Raw genomic sequence first — 22,921 nt, forward strand, 5'->3', positions numbered from 1 at the left:
AAAATTGCGGATGACACTAAATTGGTGGGAATAGCTAACACTTAAGAAGACAAGACTCAAGATACAGAAAGATCTTGACAGACCTGGACACTTGAACGCCGTATCTCAACAAAATGAAATTCAGTGGTGAGAAAAGTAAGGTCCTAAACTTAGGCAGGAAACACCAAACGCACAGGTATAGAACAATGGAGTAAGGATCTGCGTCAACTATCTCCTCAGGAAAGCATGACTCTTAAAACAAGTAGTTATCAAAAGGAACTTCTACTGAGAGCAAGTGATTGCAGAATAATCAGGCGGAATCTGAAGTTCCCACGCAAAGCCTTAAGCTATTCTTCCCCATTCAAAACCCCACCCTGCCTTCACCAGTATCCAATCCACAAAGGTGTTTTGAGATTCTCCCCAAGGCACAGCAACCTTGGTGTCAGGCTAAAATGGACTGGAAGGAAGTCCATCATGTCCCCCAGATCAGGGGTCACCAACCTTTCAAACCTCAGGGACCACTAAATTTCTAATTTTAAATCCCGCGGACCACTAATATGAATTTTTTTAAAAGATAAATAGTATTTAGTGCAGTATAAAAAATGCAAATAATTTTTCGGTGGACCACCAAAATTTTCTCACAGACCACCAATGGTCCACGGACCACTGGTTGGTGACCACTGCCCCAGATAATCCCCCTCCCTAAATCCCACGTCAGAATGCAACCCTGATAGCCTTCTCCCCACCCCCAGGAGACCTGGTTAAATAATAGTAACTGGGAGAGGGATCTAGGAGTCTTAGTGGACAATCACTGAGGTATGAGCCAACAGTGTGCTGTGGCTTTCAAAGAAGCTAACACAGTCCTAAATGCATCAACAGAAGTATAGCATCAAGAACATGAGAAGGGATAATACCGCTTTATGCTGCATCAGTGAGGCCAAACTTGGAATATTGCATACAGTTTTGGTCACATTGATAAAAAAAGAAGCTAAGACCGTAGAAAATATACAGAGCAGAGCAACAAAGATGATAAAGGGTCTGAAAGCTAAATCTCATGATGAATGGTTGAGGGAGCTAGGTATGTCTAGCAGGTGGTATTCACCTGGTTTGCACCGATTCTCACGAACAGTTGGTAGAAATTTAGCCAAGGTCGCCGAACCGGTAGTGATGGCCGGCTGGCCATGCCCCTGAACCGGTCCACTGGTCACCACTCACCCCGCCCGCCATATTCGTCGCCGACATGTTCTTCGCACACGTGCATCCCATTGCCTTGCAAGTCCAATGGGATGCGTATAGATGTAGAACATGCTGACGGCAGCAGCTTTTTCCGCAACCTCCAGTACTGTTCGGTGGCCTGGGGTGAAGGGTGGCTTCTTTGCCAGCCGCTTTCCAGCAGCAGTGCCTGGCTGGGGGCCACCAAAAACTCTGGTCAGCTTGCCTTCTGGACTCTGGACCAGCCGCCCTGAAAGTTCAGCAGCCCAAACAAAGAGGTGGGGGGGGGAGGAAGCGGGGCTGCCGGGGCTGCTAAAGGAGGGGAAACGGGTGACTGGCGAAGGGAGGGGGGGGGGTAGATAGGTGGAAATTCCAAAAAAATTCCTACCTTTTCCTGTGGGCGTGGCTAGGTGGGGTCATGTGACTGAGTGGGTGTGGGCGTGAGTGACGTCAAGTTGGCTACCCCACTCAGTCACATGCCTCCCCATCTGGCCACGCCCACTGAACCAGTAGCGAAAATTTTGGAAATCCACCCCTGACATCTAACCTATCAAAGGAAAGATTGAAGGGCCATGATCGGGTTTCCCAATACTTGAGGGGCTATCACAGAGAATACGGCATGGACTATATTCTCCAAAGCACCTGAGGGCAGGATATGAAGTAATGGATGGAAGGTTTCAGTTTCCAAAACTGAAGAAGTTTCTTGAATGAGAAACAAAATGTCTTTAAGGAAAAAGCGAGAAAGTCCAGTTGCCTTTTGAAAAAGCACCTTTGGGTTAACAGACAGAAACTGATCTAAGAGAAGAAGTTCGTTCTATCCAGAACGAAGCCATTTTCTGACAACGCAAAGCATCAGTGGGCCAGTTTGCCTCTCCGAGTTGTTGCTGCTCCATCCCGGGAGGGCCAGGAAAAGCTCAGAGGGCTACGCGACCGGGCTGGCATCGGATCTGCTGCTTCAGCAGGGGGTGGGAGGCAGACCTGCCGGAGGGCCCTTCCAACTCTGCCCTTCTTTACTGGTTCGGAGCCGAGGCCTCGCGGGAGCCCTTTGGCTGCCTCGAGAAGCAGCTGGAGCGAGGCGTCCGCGGCGCTGCGTCCGTCGCAGTCTCGAAACGGGGGCGGGCAACGGCCCATCGGGCAGAGGCGGCGGCGGCGGCAGCTGAGCCAGCCACAGGCGAGCCGGGGCCGCCTCCGCAGCATCCCGCCCGCCCTCCCGGCCAATGAGCGAGCGGTCAAGCCGCCGCGCCCCCCGCCCCGCCCCCGCCCCCCCCCGCCCTCCCGGGGCCCTCGGCCCCTTGGCGGCTCCTGGGCTGCCTCTGCCCGCCCGGCGCTCCCCTCCGCCCCGGCCCGCCCCTGCTCCGGCCCGGCTGGGGCTTTCGGCGCGGGCTCCTCCTGCACGGCGGCTCCGGGCGCGTCTGAGCGGCGTCCGCGGGGCAGGCAGGTGGGCGCGGAGGAAAAGCTGCCCGAGGCGGCGGCGGCCTGAGCGGAGAGGTAAGAGAGCGGCGGGGAGCCGCTGGTGGCGCCCGAGGTCCGTCTGCTCTCGCGGGCGGCGGCGGGAGGCTGGTTCCCCGGCTGCGGGGCGCGTCAGAGGCGGCCACCTGCTCGAAGCCTGCAACGTGGCTCTGGCGCTTCCCGGGTTCTTGCCCCGCGGCCCCTTCGCGGAGGGCCTGGGAAAGCGCCCGGGAGGCTTCGGGGGGGGGGGGCTGGGCGGCATTCGGGACCCTGCGGGGCTGGCAGCTGGGGAGCCTTTCCGAGCCGCCAAGCGGAGCCGGAGCCGGAGCCGGAGCCGCACTTCTGCGGCTGAGCCGGAGCTGCTTGTCAAGACCCGCGGAGCCCAGGGTCCACGTTGCGGGGGTGGGGGGGCTGCCTCTATACCCTCCCCCCGCCCGAGCCAATCTGAGCCGTTTCTGCTGCTCCTCCTGCCCGTCTCGGGCTTTTCCCCTTTAGTGACAGACGGGCCGGAACGGGGCAGCAGAGAGTGGGGAAGGCTGCATCTGGCAAGGGTCCCTGCTCTGGTCCTCAGGTGGGGCCGCCCCTTCTCAGTTTAAGGAGGTTAAGCAGCTCTGCTCCCCAGAAGTCTGCAGGCAGATCCAGGGCTCCCCCTGCAGCCTCTTCCTTCCTTGGGCAGCCTTTTGCCTGGAAGGGGGAGCATCGGGCTGGGTAAAACCCCCATTCCTCGGGCTACTTTGTGAAGGCGAAGGGCGGCATAGCAGCATTTTGGCAGCTTCTCAGCAGCTGCACCCATGGTTATAATTGCCACCTGCAGCCCCGGGTGTGGGTGTGGGTATGTGTGCATCAACTCTTGGCTTCTTTAGAATAACTACAATTCTATGAAAAATCATTCAGGCCCTTCTAGATTTTTCTGAACTTAGATAATGTTCTTGGAGTTTCATGTGCAGAAAGAGAGATGAGAATCTGAATAAGCAGCTAGCAACAAACACAGAACATAGAATCGTAGGGCTGGAAGGGACCTTGGAGGTCTTCTAGTCCAACCCTTTACTCAAGGCAGGAGATTTTATATCATCTCGGTCAAGTCCAATTTCATGTTGAAAACCTCCAGTGACGGAGCACCCACAACTCCAGGAGGCCAGCTCTTCCACTGATTACTTGTCCTCACTGTCAGAACATTTCTCCTTACTTCTAGGTTGGATCTCATTTTAACAACCCTCCACCCAATGTCTACTGCCCCCTTGTGCTTTGGAGAATAAGTCAATCTCTGTGACAGTCCTTCAAGTACTGGAGGGCAGTTATCATACCCGCCCTCCCCAGTTCTTTTCAATAGGCCTGACATACTTAGCTCTTTCCACTGTTCATCATACGGCTTTCGCCTCAAGTCCTTATCATGTTGCTGTACTTCTCTGCGCACTTTCCAGGGTCTCAGCATCTTGTTTGTACTTTGGTGACCAGACGCGGAGGGAAAGGGGACCCTGATATCAACTGGGAGACTAATTTTGCAGCTAGTGGGAGATCAAAGGTGTTCCTGATGTGCCTAGGAGACCAATTTTTCATCCAAAAAATAGAGCAGAAAACTAGAGGTTCAGCTATACTAGATTAGTACTAATACAGATGAAATTGTAGAAAGGTGGATGTTGAAGAACTTAGGGGGAAAGTAACTATGTCATACTAGAATTCAACAATGGAGGCATAGGTAATTGAATAAAGTCAAACTAGTGTTTGAGCCTTCAAAGGCGTGATTTCAACATCCGAAGTGAGAGACTAGGAAAGATTCCACGGGTAGAAATCCTGAAGGGAGAAACAACTCAAGATGCTTGGGAGATGCTGAAAAATGAGATTATAAAAACCCTGGAGGTTTTTAAGAAGAAACTAGACTTAGTGCTCCTGGGGGCTGGGACCCAGAGCTGAGCAGGAACATAACAGGGCAACTTTGTCAGGCCGAGGCTGAGAGCTCCTATGTGGGGAAGAAGAAATCCCCTGGCAAAGACGGTGTCCAGCTCTCATGGGGGCAGCGTGGCTGCTTGGTTCCCCAGGGGTCTTCTTTGTCTCCTGGGTGCCTGGCGTGAATGTCCTCCTCTCTCTCCAGATGGCCATGGCCCACCTGAGGTGTCTGTGCCAAGCAGCAGCAGCGGCTCGACAGTTACCCCACTCTGGACGAAGGCTCCGGTTCTTCACTAGCGGTGCTGGCCTGACTACGGAGAAGAATGTCCCGTACCAGAAGACGCTGAAGGAAAAGGGCCTCTCCTCCCCTGAAGGGCCTACAAAGCCCCTTCCTGCCTCCGCAGATGTGGTGGTGGTGGGCGGGGGCAGCCTCGGATGCCAGACAATCTACCACCTTGCCAAGATGGGCATGACCAACGTGGTCTTGCTCGAAAGGGATCGTTTGACCTCAGGGACCACCTGGCATACCGCAGGTAAAGAAGGGAGCTGCTGGTGGGAGGGTCCTGTTTGGCCGATGGTGCTGGTGGCCATCGTGGTGTGTTCATCATCACTTGTGTATGTCAGGTGGGGGCCAGAATAGGCTTCTCTTCTCTCAGCAGCTCATCAGCTCCTCAAGTTTAAATGTTGTCCTTACGGCTATTAAACTGATGGTTCATCCGTGCAGCTGCTGCCTTTGATCTGGTACCTGTGTAAATGCAGCTTACAAAATTGCCAGGATAGGGAATGTCCATATCAGAAATAAGGACATGGATCCCCAGAGGGACTGCTCCCAGTCTTCTCAAAGAAAAAATTGAATAAAAACATTACTCCTTAAAAAAAACACTATTAAATAATATGAGATCCATTTCAACGGGACCTAGTTGTGTTATAAAATACAGTCTTTTCAAAAATGGATAAATTGTACATTTCTTAAACAGACCTTGATGTCCAGAGCAGTATTATACTTCAAATTTCTCTGTATTATTCCCTTTGCTATTCCCATGTCCTGCATAGGTAGAGATCTATTTATTTATTATTTATTTATTTATTTTATTAGATTTCTAGACCACCCTTCTCCCGAAGGACTCAGGGCGGTGTACAGCCAAGGTAAAAAGAAACAATGTACAATTAAAAAAAATAATTAAATTAAATAATTAAATTAAAAAAACTTATTATACAATTTGGCCGAAAATTAAAATAGTTAAAAAACTAAAAACCCCAGTTTAAAACTTAAATAAAATTTAAAATTCAAAATTTAGACAATTTAAGAAAGCCCCACGCGAACAAACAGATATGTTTTCAGTTCGCGGCGAAAGGTCCAAAGGTCAGGTATTTGGCGTAAACCAGGGGGAAGTTCATTCCAAAGAGTAGGAGCCCCCACAGAGAAGGATCTTCCCCTGGGGGCCGCCAGCTGACACTGCCTGGCGGACGGCACCCTGAGAAGTCCCTCTCTGTGTGAGCATACGGGTCGGTGGGAGGCATAAGGTAACAGCAGGCGGTCCCGTAAGTACCCAGGCCCCAAGCCATGGAGCGCTTTAAAGGTGGTAACCAAAACCTTGAAATGCACCCGGAAGGCAACAGGAAGCCAGTGCAGTCTGCACAGGAGAGGTGTTACATGGGAGCTACGTGAGACTCCCTCTATCACCCGCGCAGCTGCATTCTGGACCAACTGAAGCCTCCGGATGCATCTCAAGGAGAGCCCCATGTAGAGAGCATTGCAATAATCCAGGCGAGAGGTAACGAGAGCATGAATGACTGTGCATAGGGCATCCCGATCAAGGAAGGGGCGCAACTGGCGAACCAGGTGAACCTGGTGAAAGGCTCTCCTGGAGAAGGCCGCCAAATGGTCTTCAAACGACAGCCGTGCATCCAGGAGAACACCCAAGTTGCGCACTCCCTCCTTTGGGGCCAATAACTCGCCCCCAACAGTCAGCTGCGGCTGCAGCTGACTGTATCGGGGTGCCGGCATCCACAGCCACTCCGTCTTGGAGGGATTGAGCTTGAGCCTGTTTCTCCCCATCCAGACCCGTACGGCTTCCAAACACTGGGACAGCACTTCGACAGCTTCGTTGGGGTGGCCCGGGGTGGAAAAGTACAGCTGAGTATCATCAGCGTACAGCTGATATCTCACCCCGAAGCCACTGATGATCTCGCCCAACGGCTTCATATAGATGTTGAACAGGAGGGGCGAGAGAATCGACCCCTATGGCACCCCACAAGTAAGGTGCCTCGCGGTCGACCTCTGCCCCCCTGTCAACACCGTCTGCAACCGGTCGGAGAGATAGGAGGAGAACCACCGATAAACGGTGCCTCCCACTCCCAGCCCCCCCAACCGGCGCAGCAGGATACCATGGTCGATGGTATCAAAAGCCGCTGAGAGATCTAATAGGACCAGGGCAGAGAAATGACCCCTGTCTCTGGCCCTCCAGAGATCATCCACCAACGCGACCAAAGCTGTCTCCGTGCTATATCTGGGTTGGAAGCCGGACTGGAACGGGTCCAGATAGACAGTTTCATCCAGGTACTGGGGTAGCTGCCGTGCCAGAGCACTCTCTACAACCTTCGCAATAAAGCGAAGGTTGGAGACCGGACGGTAGTTACCTAGAATAGCTGGGTCCAGGGAAGGCTTCTTGAGGAGGGGTCTCACCACCTCCTCCTTCAAGGCGGCAGGGAAAACTCCCTCCAACAAAGAAGCATTGATAATCCCCTGGAGCCAGCCTCGTGTAACTTAGTCCAGAATGCGGCTGCGCGAGTAGTAACGGGACCCGCTCGTGGCTCCCACGTGGCTCCCACGTGACATCACTGCTCCGTAGTCTGCACTGGCTTCCTGTGGTTTTTCAGGTGCGCTTCAAGATTTTGGTTACCATCTTTAAAGCGCTCCATGGCTTAGGACCCGGGTACTTACGAGACCGCCTGCTGTTACCCTTTGCCTCCCACCAACCCGTACGCTCTCACAGAGAGGGTCTCCTCAGGGTGCCGTCCGCCAAACAGTGTCGGCTGGCGGCCCCCAGGAGTAGGGCCTTCTCTCTGGGGGCAGTGACACTCTGGAATGAACTTCCCCCTGGCCTGCGTCAAGTGCCCGATCTTCGGACCTTCCGTCATGAGCTTAAAACATATTTATTCATTCAAGTGGGACTGGCATAATAGCATTAAATTTTAATTGGGTTTTCTTAATATTTTAAAATTTAAAATTTAAATTTTTAACTATCAGTCTTTACAATTTGCTATGTTTTAAATGTTGTTTTAATTGTATATATTCTGTTTTTATTTTGGCTGTACACCGCCCTGAGTCCTTTGGGAGAAGGGCGGTATAAAAATTTAATAAATAAATAAATGAAATAAACTTCCCGGGAGGCCAGCACCAACCAGGAAGGACACGGGTCCAGTAAACATGTCGTGGTGTGCAGCCTCCCCAGCAACCTGTCCACGTCCTCGGGAGTCACAGGATCAAACTCATCCCAAACAATCTCCACAAGACGCGATTCCGCCCTCTCACCTGGATCATCCCAATTTCGGTCCAAGCCATCCCGGAGCTGAACGATTTTGTCGTATAGATAACCACTAAACTCCTCGGCACGGCCCTGCAACGGGTCATCCCGCACCTCCTGATGCAGGAGGGAGCGGGTCACCCGAAACAAGGCGGCCGGGCGGTTATCTGCCGATGCAATGAGGGTGGAAGCGTAGGAATGCTTCGCCTCCCTCATTGCCACTAGGTAGGTCCTAGAATAAGACCTAACTAGTGTTCGGTCAGCTTCGGAACGGCTGGACCTCCAAACACTCTCTAGGCGTCTTCTCCGGCGTTTCATTTCCCTCAGCCCCTCGGAGAACCAAGGGGCCAGCCGAGATCTATGCTGGGTCAGAGGCCGCAAGGGCACGACACGATCCAAAGTTCCAGCCGCGGCCCGTTCCCAGGCCGCAACTAGCTCTTCAGCTGTGCCGTTGGCCAGGTCCTCAGGAAACAGCCCAAGCTCCATCAGGAACCTCTCCGGGTCCATCAGGCGCCTGGGACGGAACCAACGCATTGGTTCCGTCTCCCTGCAGTGGTGGGTAGCGGTCCAAAAATCTAGGCGAAGGAGAAAATGATCTGACCATGACACCGGTTCTGTTTCTAACTTATCTAATTCCAGATCATTTAGCCACTGACCAGAGATATAAATTAAGTCCAGTGTACCTCCCCCTGTGTGCGTAGGGCCATCAATTACTTGAATCAGGTCCAAGGCCGTCATGGAAGCCTGGAACTCCCGAGCCATTGTCAATGACAAGCCCATCGATGGCAGGTTAAAGTCCCCCATGACTATAAGTCTGGGGGTCTCAACCGCCACCCCGGCGAGCACCTCCAACAACTCGGGTAGGGCTGTAGTCATGCAGCAAGGAGCCAGGTACATGATCAACAAGCCCAACTGATTCCGATGGCCCCACTTCACAAAGAGGGATTCACAACCGGCAATCTGAGGTACAGTGGCCTCCCTCGGCTCTAGACTTTCCCTAATAACAACCGCTACCCCCCCCCATCCCTACCTTGGGCTCTCGGTTGATGAAATGCTCGGAAACCTGGCGGGCATAACTCCACAAGGGGAACCCCCCCCTCCGGACCCAACCAGGTCTCCATAATGCCCATAAGGTCCGCGGCTTCCCCCTGAATAAGATCGCAGATCAGGGGGGCCTTATTGACCACGGACCGAGCATTACATAACATCAACCGGAGACCCAGGCTCTGAGGACCATGATCGCCTGGGGAACGGGTAAAGACTGAGGGGCTGGAGCACGTGATCGCTTTGAGACAGCAAGCACGTGCTCCCAACACTTGATATGGCCCCCCACTTCCGCCATATCTGCCTCTCCCACTTACCGTACAGATTGAACAATTCTCTACTCCTGGAACGAACCCGTCCCCCTCTGCCTTCGGACCAGATGGTGTAGTGCCGCGAACAAGCACGGGGGTAAGATCCCTCCCCGATGGGTTATTCCCCCCACCCGTCATATCCCTCCCCCCCTTAAAAGACCCCTCTTTAAAAACCTATTTAAAAAACCCCAAAAATTCTTCTTGGCCGCATGCCACCTCTCTGGGTCCCAAGACCCTTCGTTAAGGTAGGCTCTCGATAACCTAGAGGCCATTCCTGCGAGGCGGGGGAACCTCGCAGTCGTAATAGATCGGTGGACGAATATCTCATGAAAGAATAACAGTTTACGACAGCAAAAGTGGACATCCCAAGCCGGCATAGATGTTAAACGGCTTCTAGACCAACCGAGTTGTCTACTTCGCCCAAGTCCAGATGATCCCAAAGCCGGCCAAGTCCAAATGATCCAGGAGACAACCAAGGGATCTAAAACAAAGTCCACAATTTGGGGATATAAATCAAAATAATATTAGCATTTTTAACATGATAACGTCCAGGAATCTATTTATCTGTGAAATAATTTTATTCCAAAAAGAAACAGACAAAACCAAATCCTATTGGTTTAATGTATCTCCAGATTTCATACATCACCAACTAAGAAAATCTTTCAGATATGCATTTTTGGGGTTACAATAAAGCCCAAATAAAATCTTTTGATGCATTAATTTCAAGTCCAAACAAATTTAACAATGTTAAAGACAGTTCCATTATCAAAAATTACAATATTCATTATCCCATTCATTGTAAATGTCAGTAATTTCAACTTTAAACATACCGTTAAGTTTGTGGTGCAAACTAAGGTTCCAAACAATGTAACCATATGTCCATATTCTGCTTCTGTCCATATTGAATTATGAAACAGGGCTTGAATTTCTTATATTCCATTGTTGTGCAAAAGAGTCTATCGTTAGGGTTGTTCTAATCTCTTAGAATAATTATTGCAGAGTAACTGATTCAAAATCCTAGGGCTGGAAGGGACCTTGGAGGTCTTCTAGTCCAACCCCCTGCCCAAGGCAGGAGACCTCATGGCATCCAACACAAACGACTGTCCAATTTTTTCTTGAAAAACTCAAAGTGATGGAGCACCGACAACTCCGGGAAGCAAGCGTTCCCATTGATCCGTTGTTCTCACTGTCAGAAAATTTCTCCTTAATTCCAGGCTGCATCTCCCTCTGATGAGCTTCCACCCTCGGCTTCTTCTCCTGCCCTCGGGTGCTTTGGAGAATAATTCCTTCCTGTGACACCCCTCAAGTACTGGAAGACTTCTGTTAGTTGGACTAGACATCTCTTAGCTCCTGCAACTCTTCATCATAGGTTGTAGCCTCCAGCCCAGGAATCCTCTTTGTTGCTCTTTTCCCTTTTCTAGGGTTTCAGCATCTTTTCTGAATTGGAGTGGCCAGAACTAGATGCTGTATTCCAAGAGGAGCAATATCAGTTCTTGTGATCTTGAGGCTATCCCTGTGTGGAGGCTGCCTAGGACTGCATTGGCTTTTCTGGGAGCCTCAGCATAAGACTGAAGGACTTGTGAAGCATCTTTGGGACAGCGTAAGACTGGCTCCTACGCCCGTCATCGTCCTCTGGGGCAGGGCCTTCCAGGGTCTTCACAGACTCTACCACTTTTAGGATATCGTAATATTCAAGTACCACCAATCAAGGTGTCAAAAACATGATGTCCAAACAAAAAGGAAAAAAAAAGTGATAAAGTACAGGTACAACAGTTCGCTTAGTGAGTGTTAGACGTTACAGTGGCATTGAAAAAAGTGACTTATGATCATTTTTCACACCTATGACTGTTGCAGCATCCCCAGGGTTGCGTGATTTACATTTGGATGCCTGGCAACCCATTCATATTTATGATAGCAATAGCACTTAAAACTTATATGCCGCTTCACAGTGCTTCACCATGGAAGGAAGGAAGGAAGGAAGGAAGGGCAACAGCAATAGATCTTAGACTTATACACCACTTTACAGTGCTTTACAGCCCTCTCTAAGCCGTTTATAGAGCCAACCTCTTGGCCTCAACAATCTGGGTCCTCTTTTAATGACCTCGGAAGGATGGAAGGCAGTATTTCAGAATCATATGATCCCCTTTTGTGACCGTCTGGCAAGCAAAGTCGATGGGGAGACCAGATTCACTTTACAACCGTGTTACTAATTTAACAACTGCAGTAATTCACGTAACAAATGTGTCAAGAAAAGTTGTAAAATGGAACAAAACTCAATTAACTAATTTCTCACTTAGTAACATACATTTTGGGCTCAGTTGTGGTTGTAGGTTGAGGACTATTGCCACACCTTTAGTGGGAAGCTTCTCTGGCGTTCATCTTTGCCCTGTTCTACCCCCTTCTCTCCCTCTGCTCGTCTCAAAGAAAGCTGTCCCATTCTCTTTCCCTGCTGTCTTTTCTCTCTTGCTCCCTTTCCCCCCAAAACCTCCTCCTTTTATATTCTCTCCTCTCTCTCCCCTCCTCCAGCCAATCAGCTGGCATGCATCAATCCTGGGCGCTCAGCAGAGCCCCGTGTCAGGCCTGGAAGCCATACTGCCTTGGTGCCTTCAGGATCCAGGCCTGCCACAATCCTACCATGGGAAGTTGGGAGGGGGGATTGCATGAGTGAAGTAGAATTAGCCATAATAAAACTTTGCAGAGGAGTTCAAGGCCATGGTGTCCAACAGCTGTGCTGAGAAGAAAGTGGAGGTTGTCTTCTGTATGTGAAGGAACTGATTGGAGCAGTGGTGGACACGTGGGAGAAGTGGGCAAGGTCTTGAACTTTCTTTTGGGTGAGGAAAACCCGGAAGTTCTCAGATTCAGATTTTCCCAGATGTGCCAATATGACATCTCTAATACAAGTTAGCTTTCAGGAATTGCAAGCCTTGGACTTTGATTTCATTGGGGGTGTTATTTGGAACCCTGATACCCTGGCAACACTGCAGCTCCAGATGACTCTCCCACACCCCTGTTATACTTTTACACATTTTTTTACACTTTTTAAAAATGCTTTTCAATCCGTTGTACCCGTACCACCTGCCAGGTGCCAAAGTACCACCAGTGGTACATGTACCGCGGCTTGAAAAGCACTGCATTGGGACACCTAAATCCCTCTTATACTTGTGTTGAACCAAATATCTCTTGTTCTATTCCTGTGCATTTAGTTTTTTCTTACTTAACTGCAGAAGACCATACTTTTCTCACCAATGAACTGCATTTTATTGGATCGGTCCAATATCTAAGTCTTTTTGAATCTTGAGTCTGTATTCCGAAATGTTAGCCGTTGTCCCCAACTTGGTGTTGTCTGCAAATTTCATGAGTTCCTCTTCTATCCTGTAGTCTAAATCATTTACAACAATGTTGAAGAGCATTGTGCCTAAGACAGAAGCTTGGGTTATCTATCTCACTGTGTGCTTCCCTCCAGATGTTGAGGACTACAGATGGCATACTGGGTGCGGTTGGCCAGCCAGTTGCAAATGTATCTGGTAGTGAAGCTGTCTATCCCATATCTTACCAAGTAGCCAAGTAGGCTATGGTCTACTTTGTCAAATGTCTTACTAATATCCAAGTAAATTATTTTCACTGGTCCACTAATCACTTTGTCAAAGAAATGCAATAAGGTTTTCCTTGCATGATCAGTTTTTAACAAAGCCATGTTGGCTTCTACTAATAGCTTTGCTCATTTATAGGTGCTTACAATACGCTGCTTGATTATCTTTGGAAAAGATGATACAAAAAAGATGCTGAAGGTTTCCTCCTTTTTTGAATGGGAACCACATCAGCTCTTTTCCTGTCCTCTGGTAGTTCCTCAGTGTTACGGTTCAATGGTTCCAAGATCATGTCTGCCAGTGTCAGATCCTCTGTCATGTCCTGCCATTCTGTTGGAAGGGGAGGGAGCAAGGATGGCTTGCTGGCATTCTTTTCATGCTTTTGCTGCAACTGCTTAGGAATTAGGGAGGGGGGGGGTCTTTGGAAACGGAGCAGACTCTCTCCTAGCTAGTTCCAGCCTGGTTTCAAGGCCGTTAACGCCCTGAGTGAACCGTTATCTGCCCATCACCTCAGAGTTCTCAAAACAACCTTGTGGCATCACATTGGCTGTCAGTGGACTGTGGTCAGGGGCTTGGGGATGAAAGAATTGCTTTTATTATTCCTTTTATTATTAATTTTTTGGCATTATTTGCAAGTCTGAGTTCATTCCGAGCCTTAACTTTCCTGACTTTATCTTTCAGATTCTGGCTGGTCTTCTGCCTTAGTTATGTGTCCCCTCTTTCCACTTTTTTATACTTGTTCTTTTTGTCTTTCAGTTTATTGGAGAGTTCTTTATGCATCCATGCGGGATTCATCTGAGGTCTCTTGTTTTTCTTTTTCAGTGGTGTGGTAGACTGGGCTTTTACAATCTCATTTTTCAGAGTTTCCCATGTGTCTTGAGTCCCCTTTAAGTTTTCCATCCATGGATTTAAGATTTCCATCCATGGAATCCTTTGTAAAGTCATCTAAGTTTGTTGACATCAGCTCTCTTAAAATCTAGTTTGACTTTGTGTGATTACTTATGCCTACATTATACTGAATTCTAGTATATATATGGTCTCTCTCCACCAAATTCCCTGCAACTCTGTCCTTTCATCCCTATTAGTAAGAATTAGGCCCAGTATAGCATTCTTTTAGTTCCTTCCTCTACTTTTCAGATGACAAAGTTGTCAGCTAGGACACTCAAAAACCTGTTCAATCTCCCACTTGATGCAGAGCTGGTCTCCTAGTTGATGTCAGGGTTTCCTGCGTACCTCATTTAACTGCTTAGCAAGGAGTTCATCTATTTCCTCTGCTTGGTTGGGTGAACTGTACTACACCTATGGCAATGTCATTTTAGTTATTATTTTAGGCTTTGTCCATCCTTTCTAATAGAACATCTCAAACTATTTTTAAAATAGTATTTTTCATGAATATTCATGAGAGTCAGCATCAAACTCCAATCTATGTCTCAGGATGCCCCAAATATGCCTAGCTGTTCCTCAACTGGAAAATGAAAGACCATTTTTGTTATTTGGGTTTGTCAGGGCCTTAATGGGAATAAATAATAATTTTCTGGTAAGGCCCCTCAAAGTCAGTGCTTTCCTTCCACATAAATACAGTGTCAGGGTTTCAAGTAATAGATCCATAGCAAGCAAAACTCCAAGGCAGGTAGATTCCTCAAAAATAACTTTATTGGGAATATCCTATTGGCACATATCGGGTGAAAACCGACTCTGAAGTCTCCGGCGGTTTACACCCAATTAAAAGTAAAAGTTTTTCTACTTTCTCAAAACAATCAAGTCACATGGTCCAATCACAGAACGGGCTGGCAGCCAGGTAGCATCACTCTGCCTTCTTCCGACCAGGTGTGAGAATGTCCTTGGTTCCCAAGAGAAAATATGTTGTTTTGGCTATGGGTTGCCCCCTCTGTCGATTCCCCTCCTCCCTCCCTGTCCCTCAGCTCCAGTCTGGCAACACTGAAGCGATCAAAACTGGTTTCGGTCAGGTCAGCTTCAGGGCCGACATACAGCAGATCAAAGAAGTGTCCAGGCTTTCAGTCTGATTGTTCTGGGTGCCACCAGATCTGAAGGGAAGGATCCTCAGGTTAAGGGTGGGAATAACTAGTCCAAGAGGGTGGCAGACAAGTCAAACGAACAAACAATCCTGAGGGTGTTCTTGGCAGGGAGCCTTTTGCAAAGGTGGAAGTCAGAGAATGGATGTTGGGTATTTCATCCTTTGCAATTCTTTCTACCCGCTGCTGAATCCACCGCCCATTACTTGCTGTTCACTTGGAATTTATAGCACCTCACTGTATGTGTTGCGTTTTCAGCGTTTACATTTTTGGGTACTGTTTTTAAGTTAATACGTATAAACTTTTCACTGGGCCCATAAAGTGTATATCATTCCTCTAGGACAGGGGTCTCCAACCTTGGCAACTTTAAGCCTGGTGGACTGGGGAATTCTGGGAGTTGAAATCCACCAGGCTTAAAGTTGCCAAGGTTGGAGACCCCTGCTTTAGGACAACCACTTTATGGACTCAGTGAAAAGGTATTTTTGCTCTAGAGAGGGAGCAGTGCCTGGTTTGGCTCTTGGTCCCACTTCGTCTTTCCCAAATTCCTCCCTTAGTCCCTGGGAGCAATAAATGGAGGCAAAGGAATTTCAAGGAGATGCGTCTCTCTTGGGACCCCCTCAGAAAACCCTGTGGGCTTGTGGCCCAGTTGTGTCCTCATGGCCTTCCGTCCTTGCCTTCCCCAGGACTCTTGTGGCAGTTGCGCCCGAGTGATGTGGAGGTGGAGCTCTTGACTCACACCCGCAATGTGGTCAGCTGGCAGCTGGAGGAAGAGACGGGCCTTCACACGGGCTGGATCCAAAATGGAGGACTCTTCATTGCTTCCAACAAGCAGAGATTGGATGAGTACAAGAGGCTCATGTCAGTAAGTAGGAAGCCGCCAGCCTGCTCCTTGAGTGTCGGCATCATCTCTCTGGTCCTTTCTGGAGATCCTCCTCAACAGCCACCTCTTCCTTTTATGTTGGCCTTTCTTAAACGTTCTGAGCAGCTTTGGCCATCTGTCCCTTTGCTTCTTTCTGACTTTTTGCCGGCTCTTTGCTTTTTTCCCTTGTGTCCCTCTTAAAATAGGTTCCTGTGGGCAGATGGAGGTGCCCGTAGTTCAGGCCACCAATTCACCTCTGAATTCTGTGGAATGCATGTCTTCATGGGGATTTGGAGAAAGTGATAGGATTCAGATCTGCTTGGCTAACTTGGAGGGTCCCATTTCTGAACGCACACAGGCCCAGCAAGGGGGGAGGTAGGGCTGGTTTATATATCACAGGGACCAGAATGGTGCTTACAGAAAAGGAGCAGTGCGATTCCAATACGCATTTTTCCTAGTACGTATCAGTTTTACTAGGTAAAAAGTCCAGGAATCAACTCCACAGAAAGGCTGAAACTCAGTTGATGGGTTAACCAGTTTGTGATGGGCTTCCTCCCCTTCTTAAGGAGAAACTTCTTGACAGAACAATTCAGAACAATTCAAAGAGTGAACGGCTTCCCTCCAGAAGTTGTGGGTGCTCCATCACTGGAGGTTTTTAAGAAGAGATTGGACAGCCATTTGTGAGGAGGGGGTTGGACTGGAAGACCTCCACTGTCCCTTCCAACTCTGTCAAGTCGGCTATTTTTGAATAGTGTTGGGATGTTCTGGATTTAAAAAAAATTTGAGCCCCTTTTGTCTAGAAAAGGGTTCCCTGCGTGTCTCGTATTGAGGTCATCTTGCTTACTCCCTACAGTATGTCTGGCCACCAGATTCTGGATCCTTTTGCAGGAGCTGGCTGAGATGTTCCCAGAGCATCAGTGCTGACTCCTCGACAAATAGGCCCGTCTGATGTGCCACAGTCATTCTGCATCCAATTTCTCCAGCAGCAGGCACTCAGCATGGGCCAGGGTCCCATCCAGCTCATCCTTCATGGATGGATAGCCAGGCACGTTTGGAAGTTCCTACAGGAAGGAGACAATATACTGTAGCCTGCGATTCCAGAATGGCCTCATCCTCTGTGCCTCATGTGTCAAGCTTCTTTGCCTGCCAGGAAATCCCAGAGTTTGCTTCTGAGGAGTGTAGAGATTCATCCCCCCCCCCACACTCAGTTTCTCTTCTCTTTCTGGGAAAGGAGCTGTTGCCAGCTTGGTTGACCTGCTTGGCACCTCTTGCAGCCTGCAGCTCCCTTGCCAGTCTCAGCCAGGACTTGGAGCTCCTGCAGGCCCTCTCTGAGTCTGCTGGGAGATGGCAGCCCTAGAGAGGAAGGGATGCGGCCCCATTTCTACCAGGGCCTCCCCTGGCTGGGAAACTTTGCCTGCAGCCAGTAGTAGCCCATCCGACTGTGCACCACTGGAGCAGACTTTATCCTGAAGGGCTTTCAGGGTTGCCTGCCCTGTGCTGGGCAAGGCCTCTGTAGCTTTCCTGCCGTTTATGTGGGTCCTTTGATTATTCCTTTTGGAGGCTGCTCTGGAAATTAACAGAGTTAGAAGGGACCTTGTAGGTCATCTAGTCCAACCCCCCCACCCAAGCAGAGACCCTACACCATTTCTGACAGATGGCAGCCCAGTCTCTTCTTGAAAGCCTCTGGTGATGAAGCTCCCACAACTTCCAAAGGCAACTTCTGTTCTATGAGCTGATTGTTCTCACTGTCAGGAAATTTCTCCTTATTTCTAGGTTGAATCGCTCCTTCTTCAGTTTCCATCCATTCTTCCCTGTCTGGCCTTCAGGTGCTTTGGAAAATAGCTTGACCCCCTTCCTCCTCTCTGTGGCAGCCCTTCAAATATTGGAACAACATTTGAAATTATTGAAAACAATATTGGAAATTCTGGTTCTTCTTTTGCAGCTGGGCAAAGTTTTCGGCATTGAATCGCACGTCCTGTCTCCGGAGGAAACCAAGGAGCTCTACCCCTTGATGAATGTGGATGACCTCTATGGAACCCTCTACGTCCCGGAGGATGGCACAATGGATCCTGCTGGGACCTGCACCTGCCTCACTCGGGCAGCCAGCAACCGAGGGGCTCTGGTAGGGTCCTTGAGCCATTTGAAACGTTTAAGTGGCCTTAGAGAAAGAGTGGAGATAAAGCCATTTGCCTGATACCGATGAGATCATCTGAGTTCCTTAGAGAGAGATGATAGCAATAACAACAGCACTTAGACTTATATTCCGCTTCACAGTGCTCTACAGCCCTCTCTAAGTGGTTTGCAGAGTCAGCCTCTTGCCCCCAACAATCTGGGTCTTCATTTTACCCACCCCGGAAGGACGGAAGGCTGAGTCAAACTTGAGCCTGGTGAGATTCAAACTGCCAAACTGCAGGCAGCTGGCAGTCAGCAGAAGCAGCCTGCAGTACTGCAGTCTAACCACTGCGCCACCGTGGCTCTTATGTGAGAAGGTCCTCTTCTGCCCTTTTGCAACCCGACCTCATGGGGGGGACATCCCTGGGGCCCCCTCATCCACACCTAAACTATGAGCTCCTGCATGTGCAGCTTTTCTAGGAAATGCGAGAACCCTGAAGTGCTGACAGGGACCTAATTTGGCCAGCAAAGCATTTGGAGAAGCGGCAGAGGGCAACAATAACAGACAGCCTCTCCCTCCCCCCATTTTCTTCCATTTATTTAATTTATTTATTTATTTAATCAAATTTTTATACCGCCCTATCTCCCGAAGGACTCAGGGCGGTTTACAGCCTGATAAACTTGAACAAGAATAAATACAGGATAAAACAATATTTTAAAAACTTATTAAATTAGGCCAAATTAAAATTATAATTAAAACAGTAAAAACCCCATTTAAAACTAAAATCCTAGGCCAGTCCTGCGCAAATAAATAGATGTGTTTTCAGCTCGCGGCAAAAGGTTCGAAGGTCAGGAAGTTGGCGGAGTCCTGGGGGAAGTTCATTCCAGAGGGTGGGAGCCCCCACAGAGAAGGCCCTTCCCCTGGGTGTCGCCAGTCGACACTGCCTGACGGACGACACCCTAAGGAGTCCCTCTCTGTGAGAACGTACGGGTCGGTGGGAGGCAATTGGTGGCAGTAGGCGGTCCCGTAAGTAACCCGGCCCTATGCCATGGAGCACTTTAAAGATAGTAACCAAAACCTTGAAGCGCACCTGAAAGACCACAGGTAGCCAGTGCAGCCTGCGCAGGAGTGGTATCACATGGGAGCCACGAGCGGTTCCCTCTATCACCCGCGCAGCTGCATTCTGAACTAACTGGAGCTTCCGGATGCTCTTCAAGGGGAGCCCCATGTAGAGAGCATTGCAGTAATCCAAGCAAGAGGTCACGAGAGCATGAGTGACCGTGCATAGGGCATCCCGGTCAAGGAAGGGGCACAACTGGCGAATCAGGCGAACCTGATAAAAAGCTCTCCTGGAGACGGCCGTCAAATGATCTTCAAATGACAGCCGCCCATCCAGGAGAACGCCCAAGTTGCGCACCCTTTCCATCGGGGCCAATAACTCGCCCCCAACAGTCAGCCGCGGCTGCAGCTGACTGTACCGGGGTGCCGGCATCCACTGCCACTCCGTCTTGGAGGGATTGAGCTTGAATCTGTTTCTCCCCATCCAGACCCGTACGGCTTCCAGACACCGGGACAGCACTTCAATAGCTTCGTTGGGGTGGCCCGGGGTGCAGAAGTACAGCTGAGTGTCATCAGCGTACAGTTGGTACCTCACCCCAAAACCACTGATGATCTCACCCAGCGGCTTCATATAGATGTTGAACAGGAGAGGCGAGAGAATCGACCCTTGCAGCACCCCACAAGTGAGACACCTCGGGGTCGACCTCTGCCCCCCTGCCAATACCGTCTGCGACCGGTCAGAGAGATAGGAGGAGAACCACCGATAAACGGTGCCTCCCACTCCCACTCCCAAACCCTCCAACCGGTGCAGCAGGATACCATGGTCGATGGTATCAAAAACCGCTGAGAGGTCTAATAGGACCAAGGCAGAGGAATAACCCCTATCCCTGGCCCTCCAGAGATCATCAACCAACGCGACCAAAGCCGTCTCCGTGCTGTATCCGGGCCGAAAGCCGGACTGGAACGGGTGCAGATAGACAGTTTCATCCAGGTACCGGGGTAATTGACATGCCACCACACTCTCTACAACCTTTGCCACAAAGCGAAGGTTGGAGACCGGACGATAATGTCCTAAAATAGCTGGGTCCAGAGAAGGCTTCTTGAGGAGGGGTCTCACTTCCGCCTCTTTCAAGGCGGCAGGGACAACCCCTTCCAACAAAGAAGCATTGATAATCCCCCAGAGCCAGCTTCGTGTCACCTCCTGTGTGGCCAGCACCAACCAGGAGGGGCACGGGTCCAGCAAACATGTGGTGGCATTCAACCTTCCCAGCAACCTGTCCATGTCCTCAGGAGCTACAGGATCAAATCCATCCCAAACAGTCTCAACAAGACGGGTCTCCGACCTCTCACCTGGATCCACCCAATTTTGATCCAGACCATGAGTGATTTTATCGTATAGATAACCACTAAACTCCTCGGCATGCCCTTGTAACGGGTCATCCCGCACCCCCTGTTGAAGAAGAGAGCGGGTGACCCGAAACAGGGCGGCCGGGCGGTTATCTGCCGACGCAATGAGGGAGGAGACGTAAAAACGCCTCGCTTCCCTCAGTGCCACTAGGTAGATCCTACTATAAGACCTAACTAGTGTCCGATCAGCCTCCGAACGGCTGGATCTCCAGACACTCTCTAGGCGTCTTCTCCGGCGTTTCATCTCCCTCAGCTCCTCAGAAAACCAAGGAGCTGGTTGAGACCTACACCGGGTCAGAGGCCGCAAAGGCATGACACGGTCTAGAGCCCCAGCTGCGGCCAGTTCCCAAGCCGCGACTAGTTCTTCAGCCGTGCTGTGGGCAAGACCCTCAGGGAACGGCCCAAGCTCCGTCAGGAACCTCTCTAGGTCCATCAGGTGCCTGGGACGGAACCAACGCATTGGTCCCGTCTCCCTACGGTGTTGAGTGGCGGTCCGAAAGTCCAGATGAAGGAGAGAATGATCTGACCATGACAACGGCTCAGTAACTACATCTCCCAAAACCAGATCATTCGACCACTGTCCAGAGATAAAAATCAAATCCAGTGTGCCTCCCCCAATGTGGGTAGGGCCATCAACTACTTGTATCAGGTCCAAGGCCGTCATGGAGGCCATGAACTCCCGAGCCGTCGTCGATGACATGCCGGTAGATGACAGGTTAAAATCCCCCATGACCATAAGTCTAGGGATCTCAGCCGCCACCCCAGCAAGCACCTCCAACAGCTCGGGCAGGGCTGTTGTCACGCAGCAAGGAGCCAGGTACGTGACCAACAAGCCCAACTGACCTCTATGGCCCCACTTCACAAAGAGGGATTCACAACCGGCAATCTGAGGAACAGTGGTCTCCCTCGGTTCTAGACTCTCTTTTATAACAACCGCCACCCCCCCACCCCTACCTTGGGCCCTCGGTTGATGGAATGCTCGGAAACCCGGTGGGCACATTTCAACAAGGGGCACCCCCCCTTCCGTGCCCAACCAGGTTTCCGTAATGCCCATAAGGTCCTCGGAGCCCCCCTGTATAAGATCACAAATTAGGGGGGCTTTGTTAACCACGGACCGTGCATTGCACAACATCACCCAAAGGCCCAAGCTCTGAGGATCCTGACCATCTGGGGAACAGGAGAAGTCTGAGGAGTCGGGGCGCGTGATCTCTTTCAAACAGTGAGCATGCGCCCCAAAAATCGATACAACCCCCCACTTCCGCCATATCTGCCCCTCCCACTTACCGTATCAATAGCACCACCCTCACAAATAGGAACACAATCATCCCCCATTACCTTCGAACCTAGTAAAGAACCGCCCGAGCACACATAGGAACTGGCCCCCCACCCGCCGGGTTACCCCCGATACCCGCTCTTTCCCTCCCTCCCCGTAAAAGTTCCCTATCTAAAATACCCCACAAGTTCTTTTTAGCCGCATGCCACCTCTGTGGGTCCCAAAACCCGTCATTGAGGCCGGCCCTCGATAATGTGGAGGGCCATTCCTGCGAGGCAGGGGCACCTTGCAGGCGCAAGAGTTCACAAGAAGAGTAACGCATAATGCATAAAGATAGAAGTCGGCGATAAAAAAACTCCATCTCCAGATTGGCAAGAATATTCAAATACGATGGTTATCCAGATTAAGGACGGGCATAGGATGAAAACAGAAGGGACAGTCTAGATGGTAATCGGTCCAAAGCCCAGTCCAAAGATCATGGAACAGGGGGTGGGGGTGCTTCAGTCGCGAACAGTGTCCTCCTCTGTCCCCAAGCGAGTCTCCCATCTACTCCCAAATAGTCCAAAGAGGACCAATAACGGGACCATAAGAGTCCCAAAAGGCCGGGGAGAGGCTTAGATGACATTGCAACAATCGAGGGATGACTGGCCGAGAACAAGTCGGGAATACCTCTGTCGCCTCCCCGCAGTCCTCCAACATCCACCTCCAGGTATGGCCAGGAGATACCATCCAGGGAGTCACCTCCATCTCCACCACCATCACCCCCCTAGTAAATCCAAGCCATTCCGGGGGCCAGATCTCTCTCTCTCTCCAAGAGGCCAGGCCTGTCCAAAGGGCTGAGCCTCTCCGAGAGGCCAGAGGGTTTGAAGGACGCCAAGTTCGTAATCTGGCAGCAGGAGAAAGGCCGGAAAAGCCAAAACTTCGTGGCAGATGAAACATCTCCGCTAGAGTCCAAATCGTAGCAGAGAAAAGCCCAAGACACCGCAGTTAAGAAGCGGACCGAAGACCAGGCTGAGAAACTGGCCGGAAAAAAAGCTGACTCATCGCCCCACCTCCGCGCCTGAAAAAAACACGGCCGCCGCAGTCCGCTGCTCACTCTCCCGGCCCCGTTCTCAACAGCTGTGGGTACAAAAAGGTCCAGAGACCTCTCCCACGACTGCCGAAAAGATGATCAAACAGACCGG

The 22,921-nt window shown here is 50.3% G+C and overlaps 1 protein-coding gene across 6 annotated transcripts in view; it reads left to right on the plus strand.

The window, feature by feature from the left end:
- The first annotated feature begins 2,485 nt into the window (after positions 1 to 2,485).
- SARDH (sarcosine dehydrogenase) overlaps positions 2,486 to 22,921 on the plus strand; it is a 79,607-nt gene continuing 59,171 nt past the window's right edge. For 3 of the 6 annotated variants that reach the window (XR_009152308.1, XR_009152309.1, XM_058159444.1), the window contains exons 1-4: positions 2,726 to 4,162; positions 4,730 to 5,057; positions 15,710 to 15,888; positions 17,828 to 18,007. Coding sequence is in view for 4 of the 6 variants with exons in the window: in XM_058159444.1 (XP_058015427.1) it covers positions 4,031 to 4,162; positions 4,730 to 5,057; positions 15,710 to 15,888; positions 17,828 to 18,007 (819 nt within the window). In the remaining 2 variants the exon portion in view is untranslated. Of the gene's footprint in view, positions 2,680 to 2,725; positions 4,163 to 4,729; positions 5,058 to 5,620; positions 5,671 to 15,709; positions 15,889 to 17,827; positions 18,008 to 22,921 lie in introns of those variants that run through there. The other 3 variants (XM_058159445.1, XM_058159446.1, XM_058159447.1) reach the window with 3 other exon arrangements.

Source organism: Ahaetulla prasina, chromosome 16 (assembly GCF_028640845.1).
Source record: "Ahaetulla prasina isolate Xishuangbanna chromosome 16, ASM2864084v1, whole genome shotgun sequence".
NCBI lineage: Eukaryota > Metazoa > Chordata > Lepidosauria > Squamata > Colubridae > Ahaetulla > Ahaetulla prasina.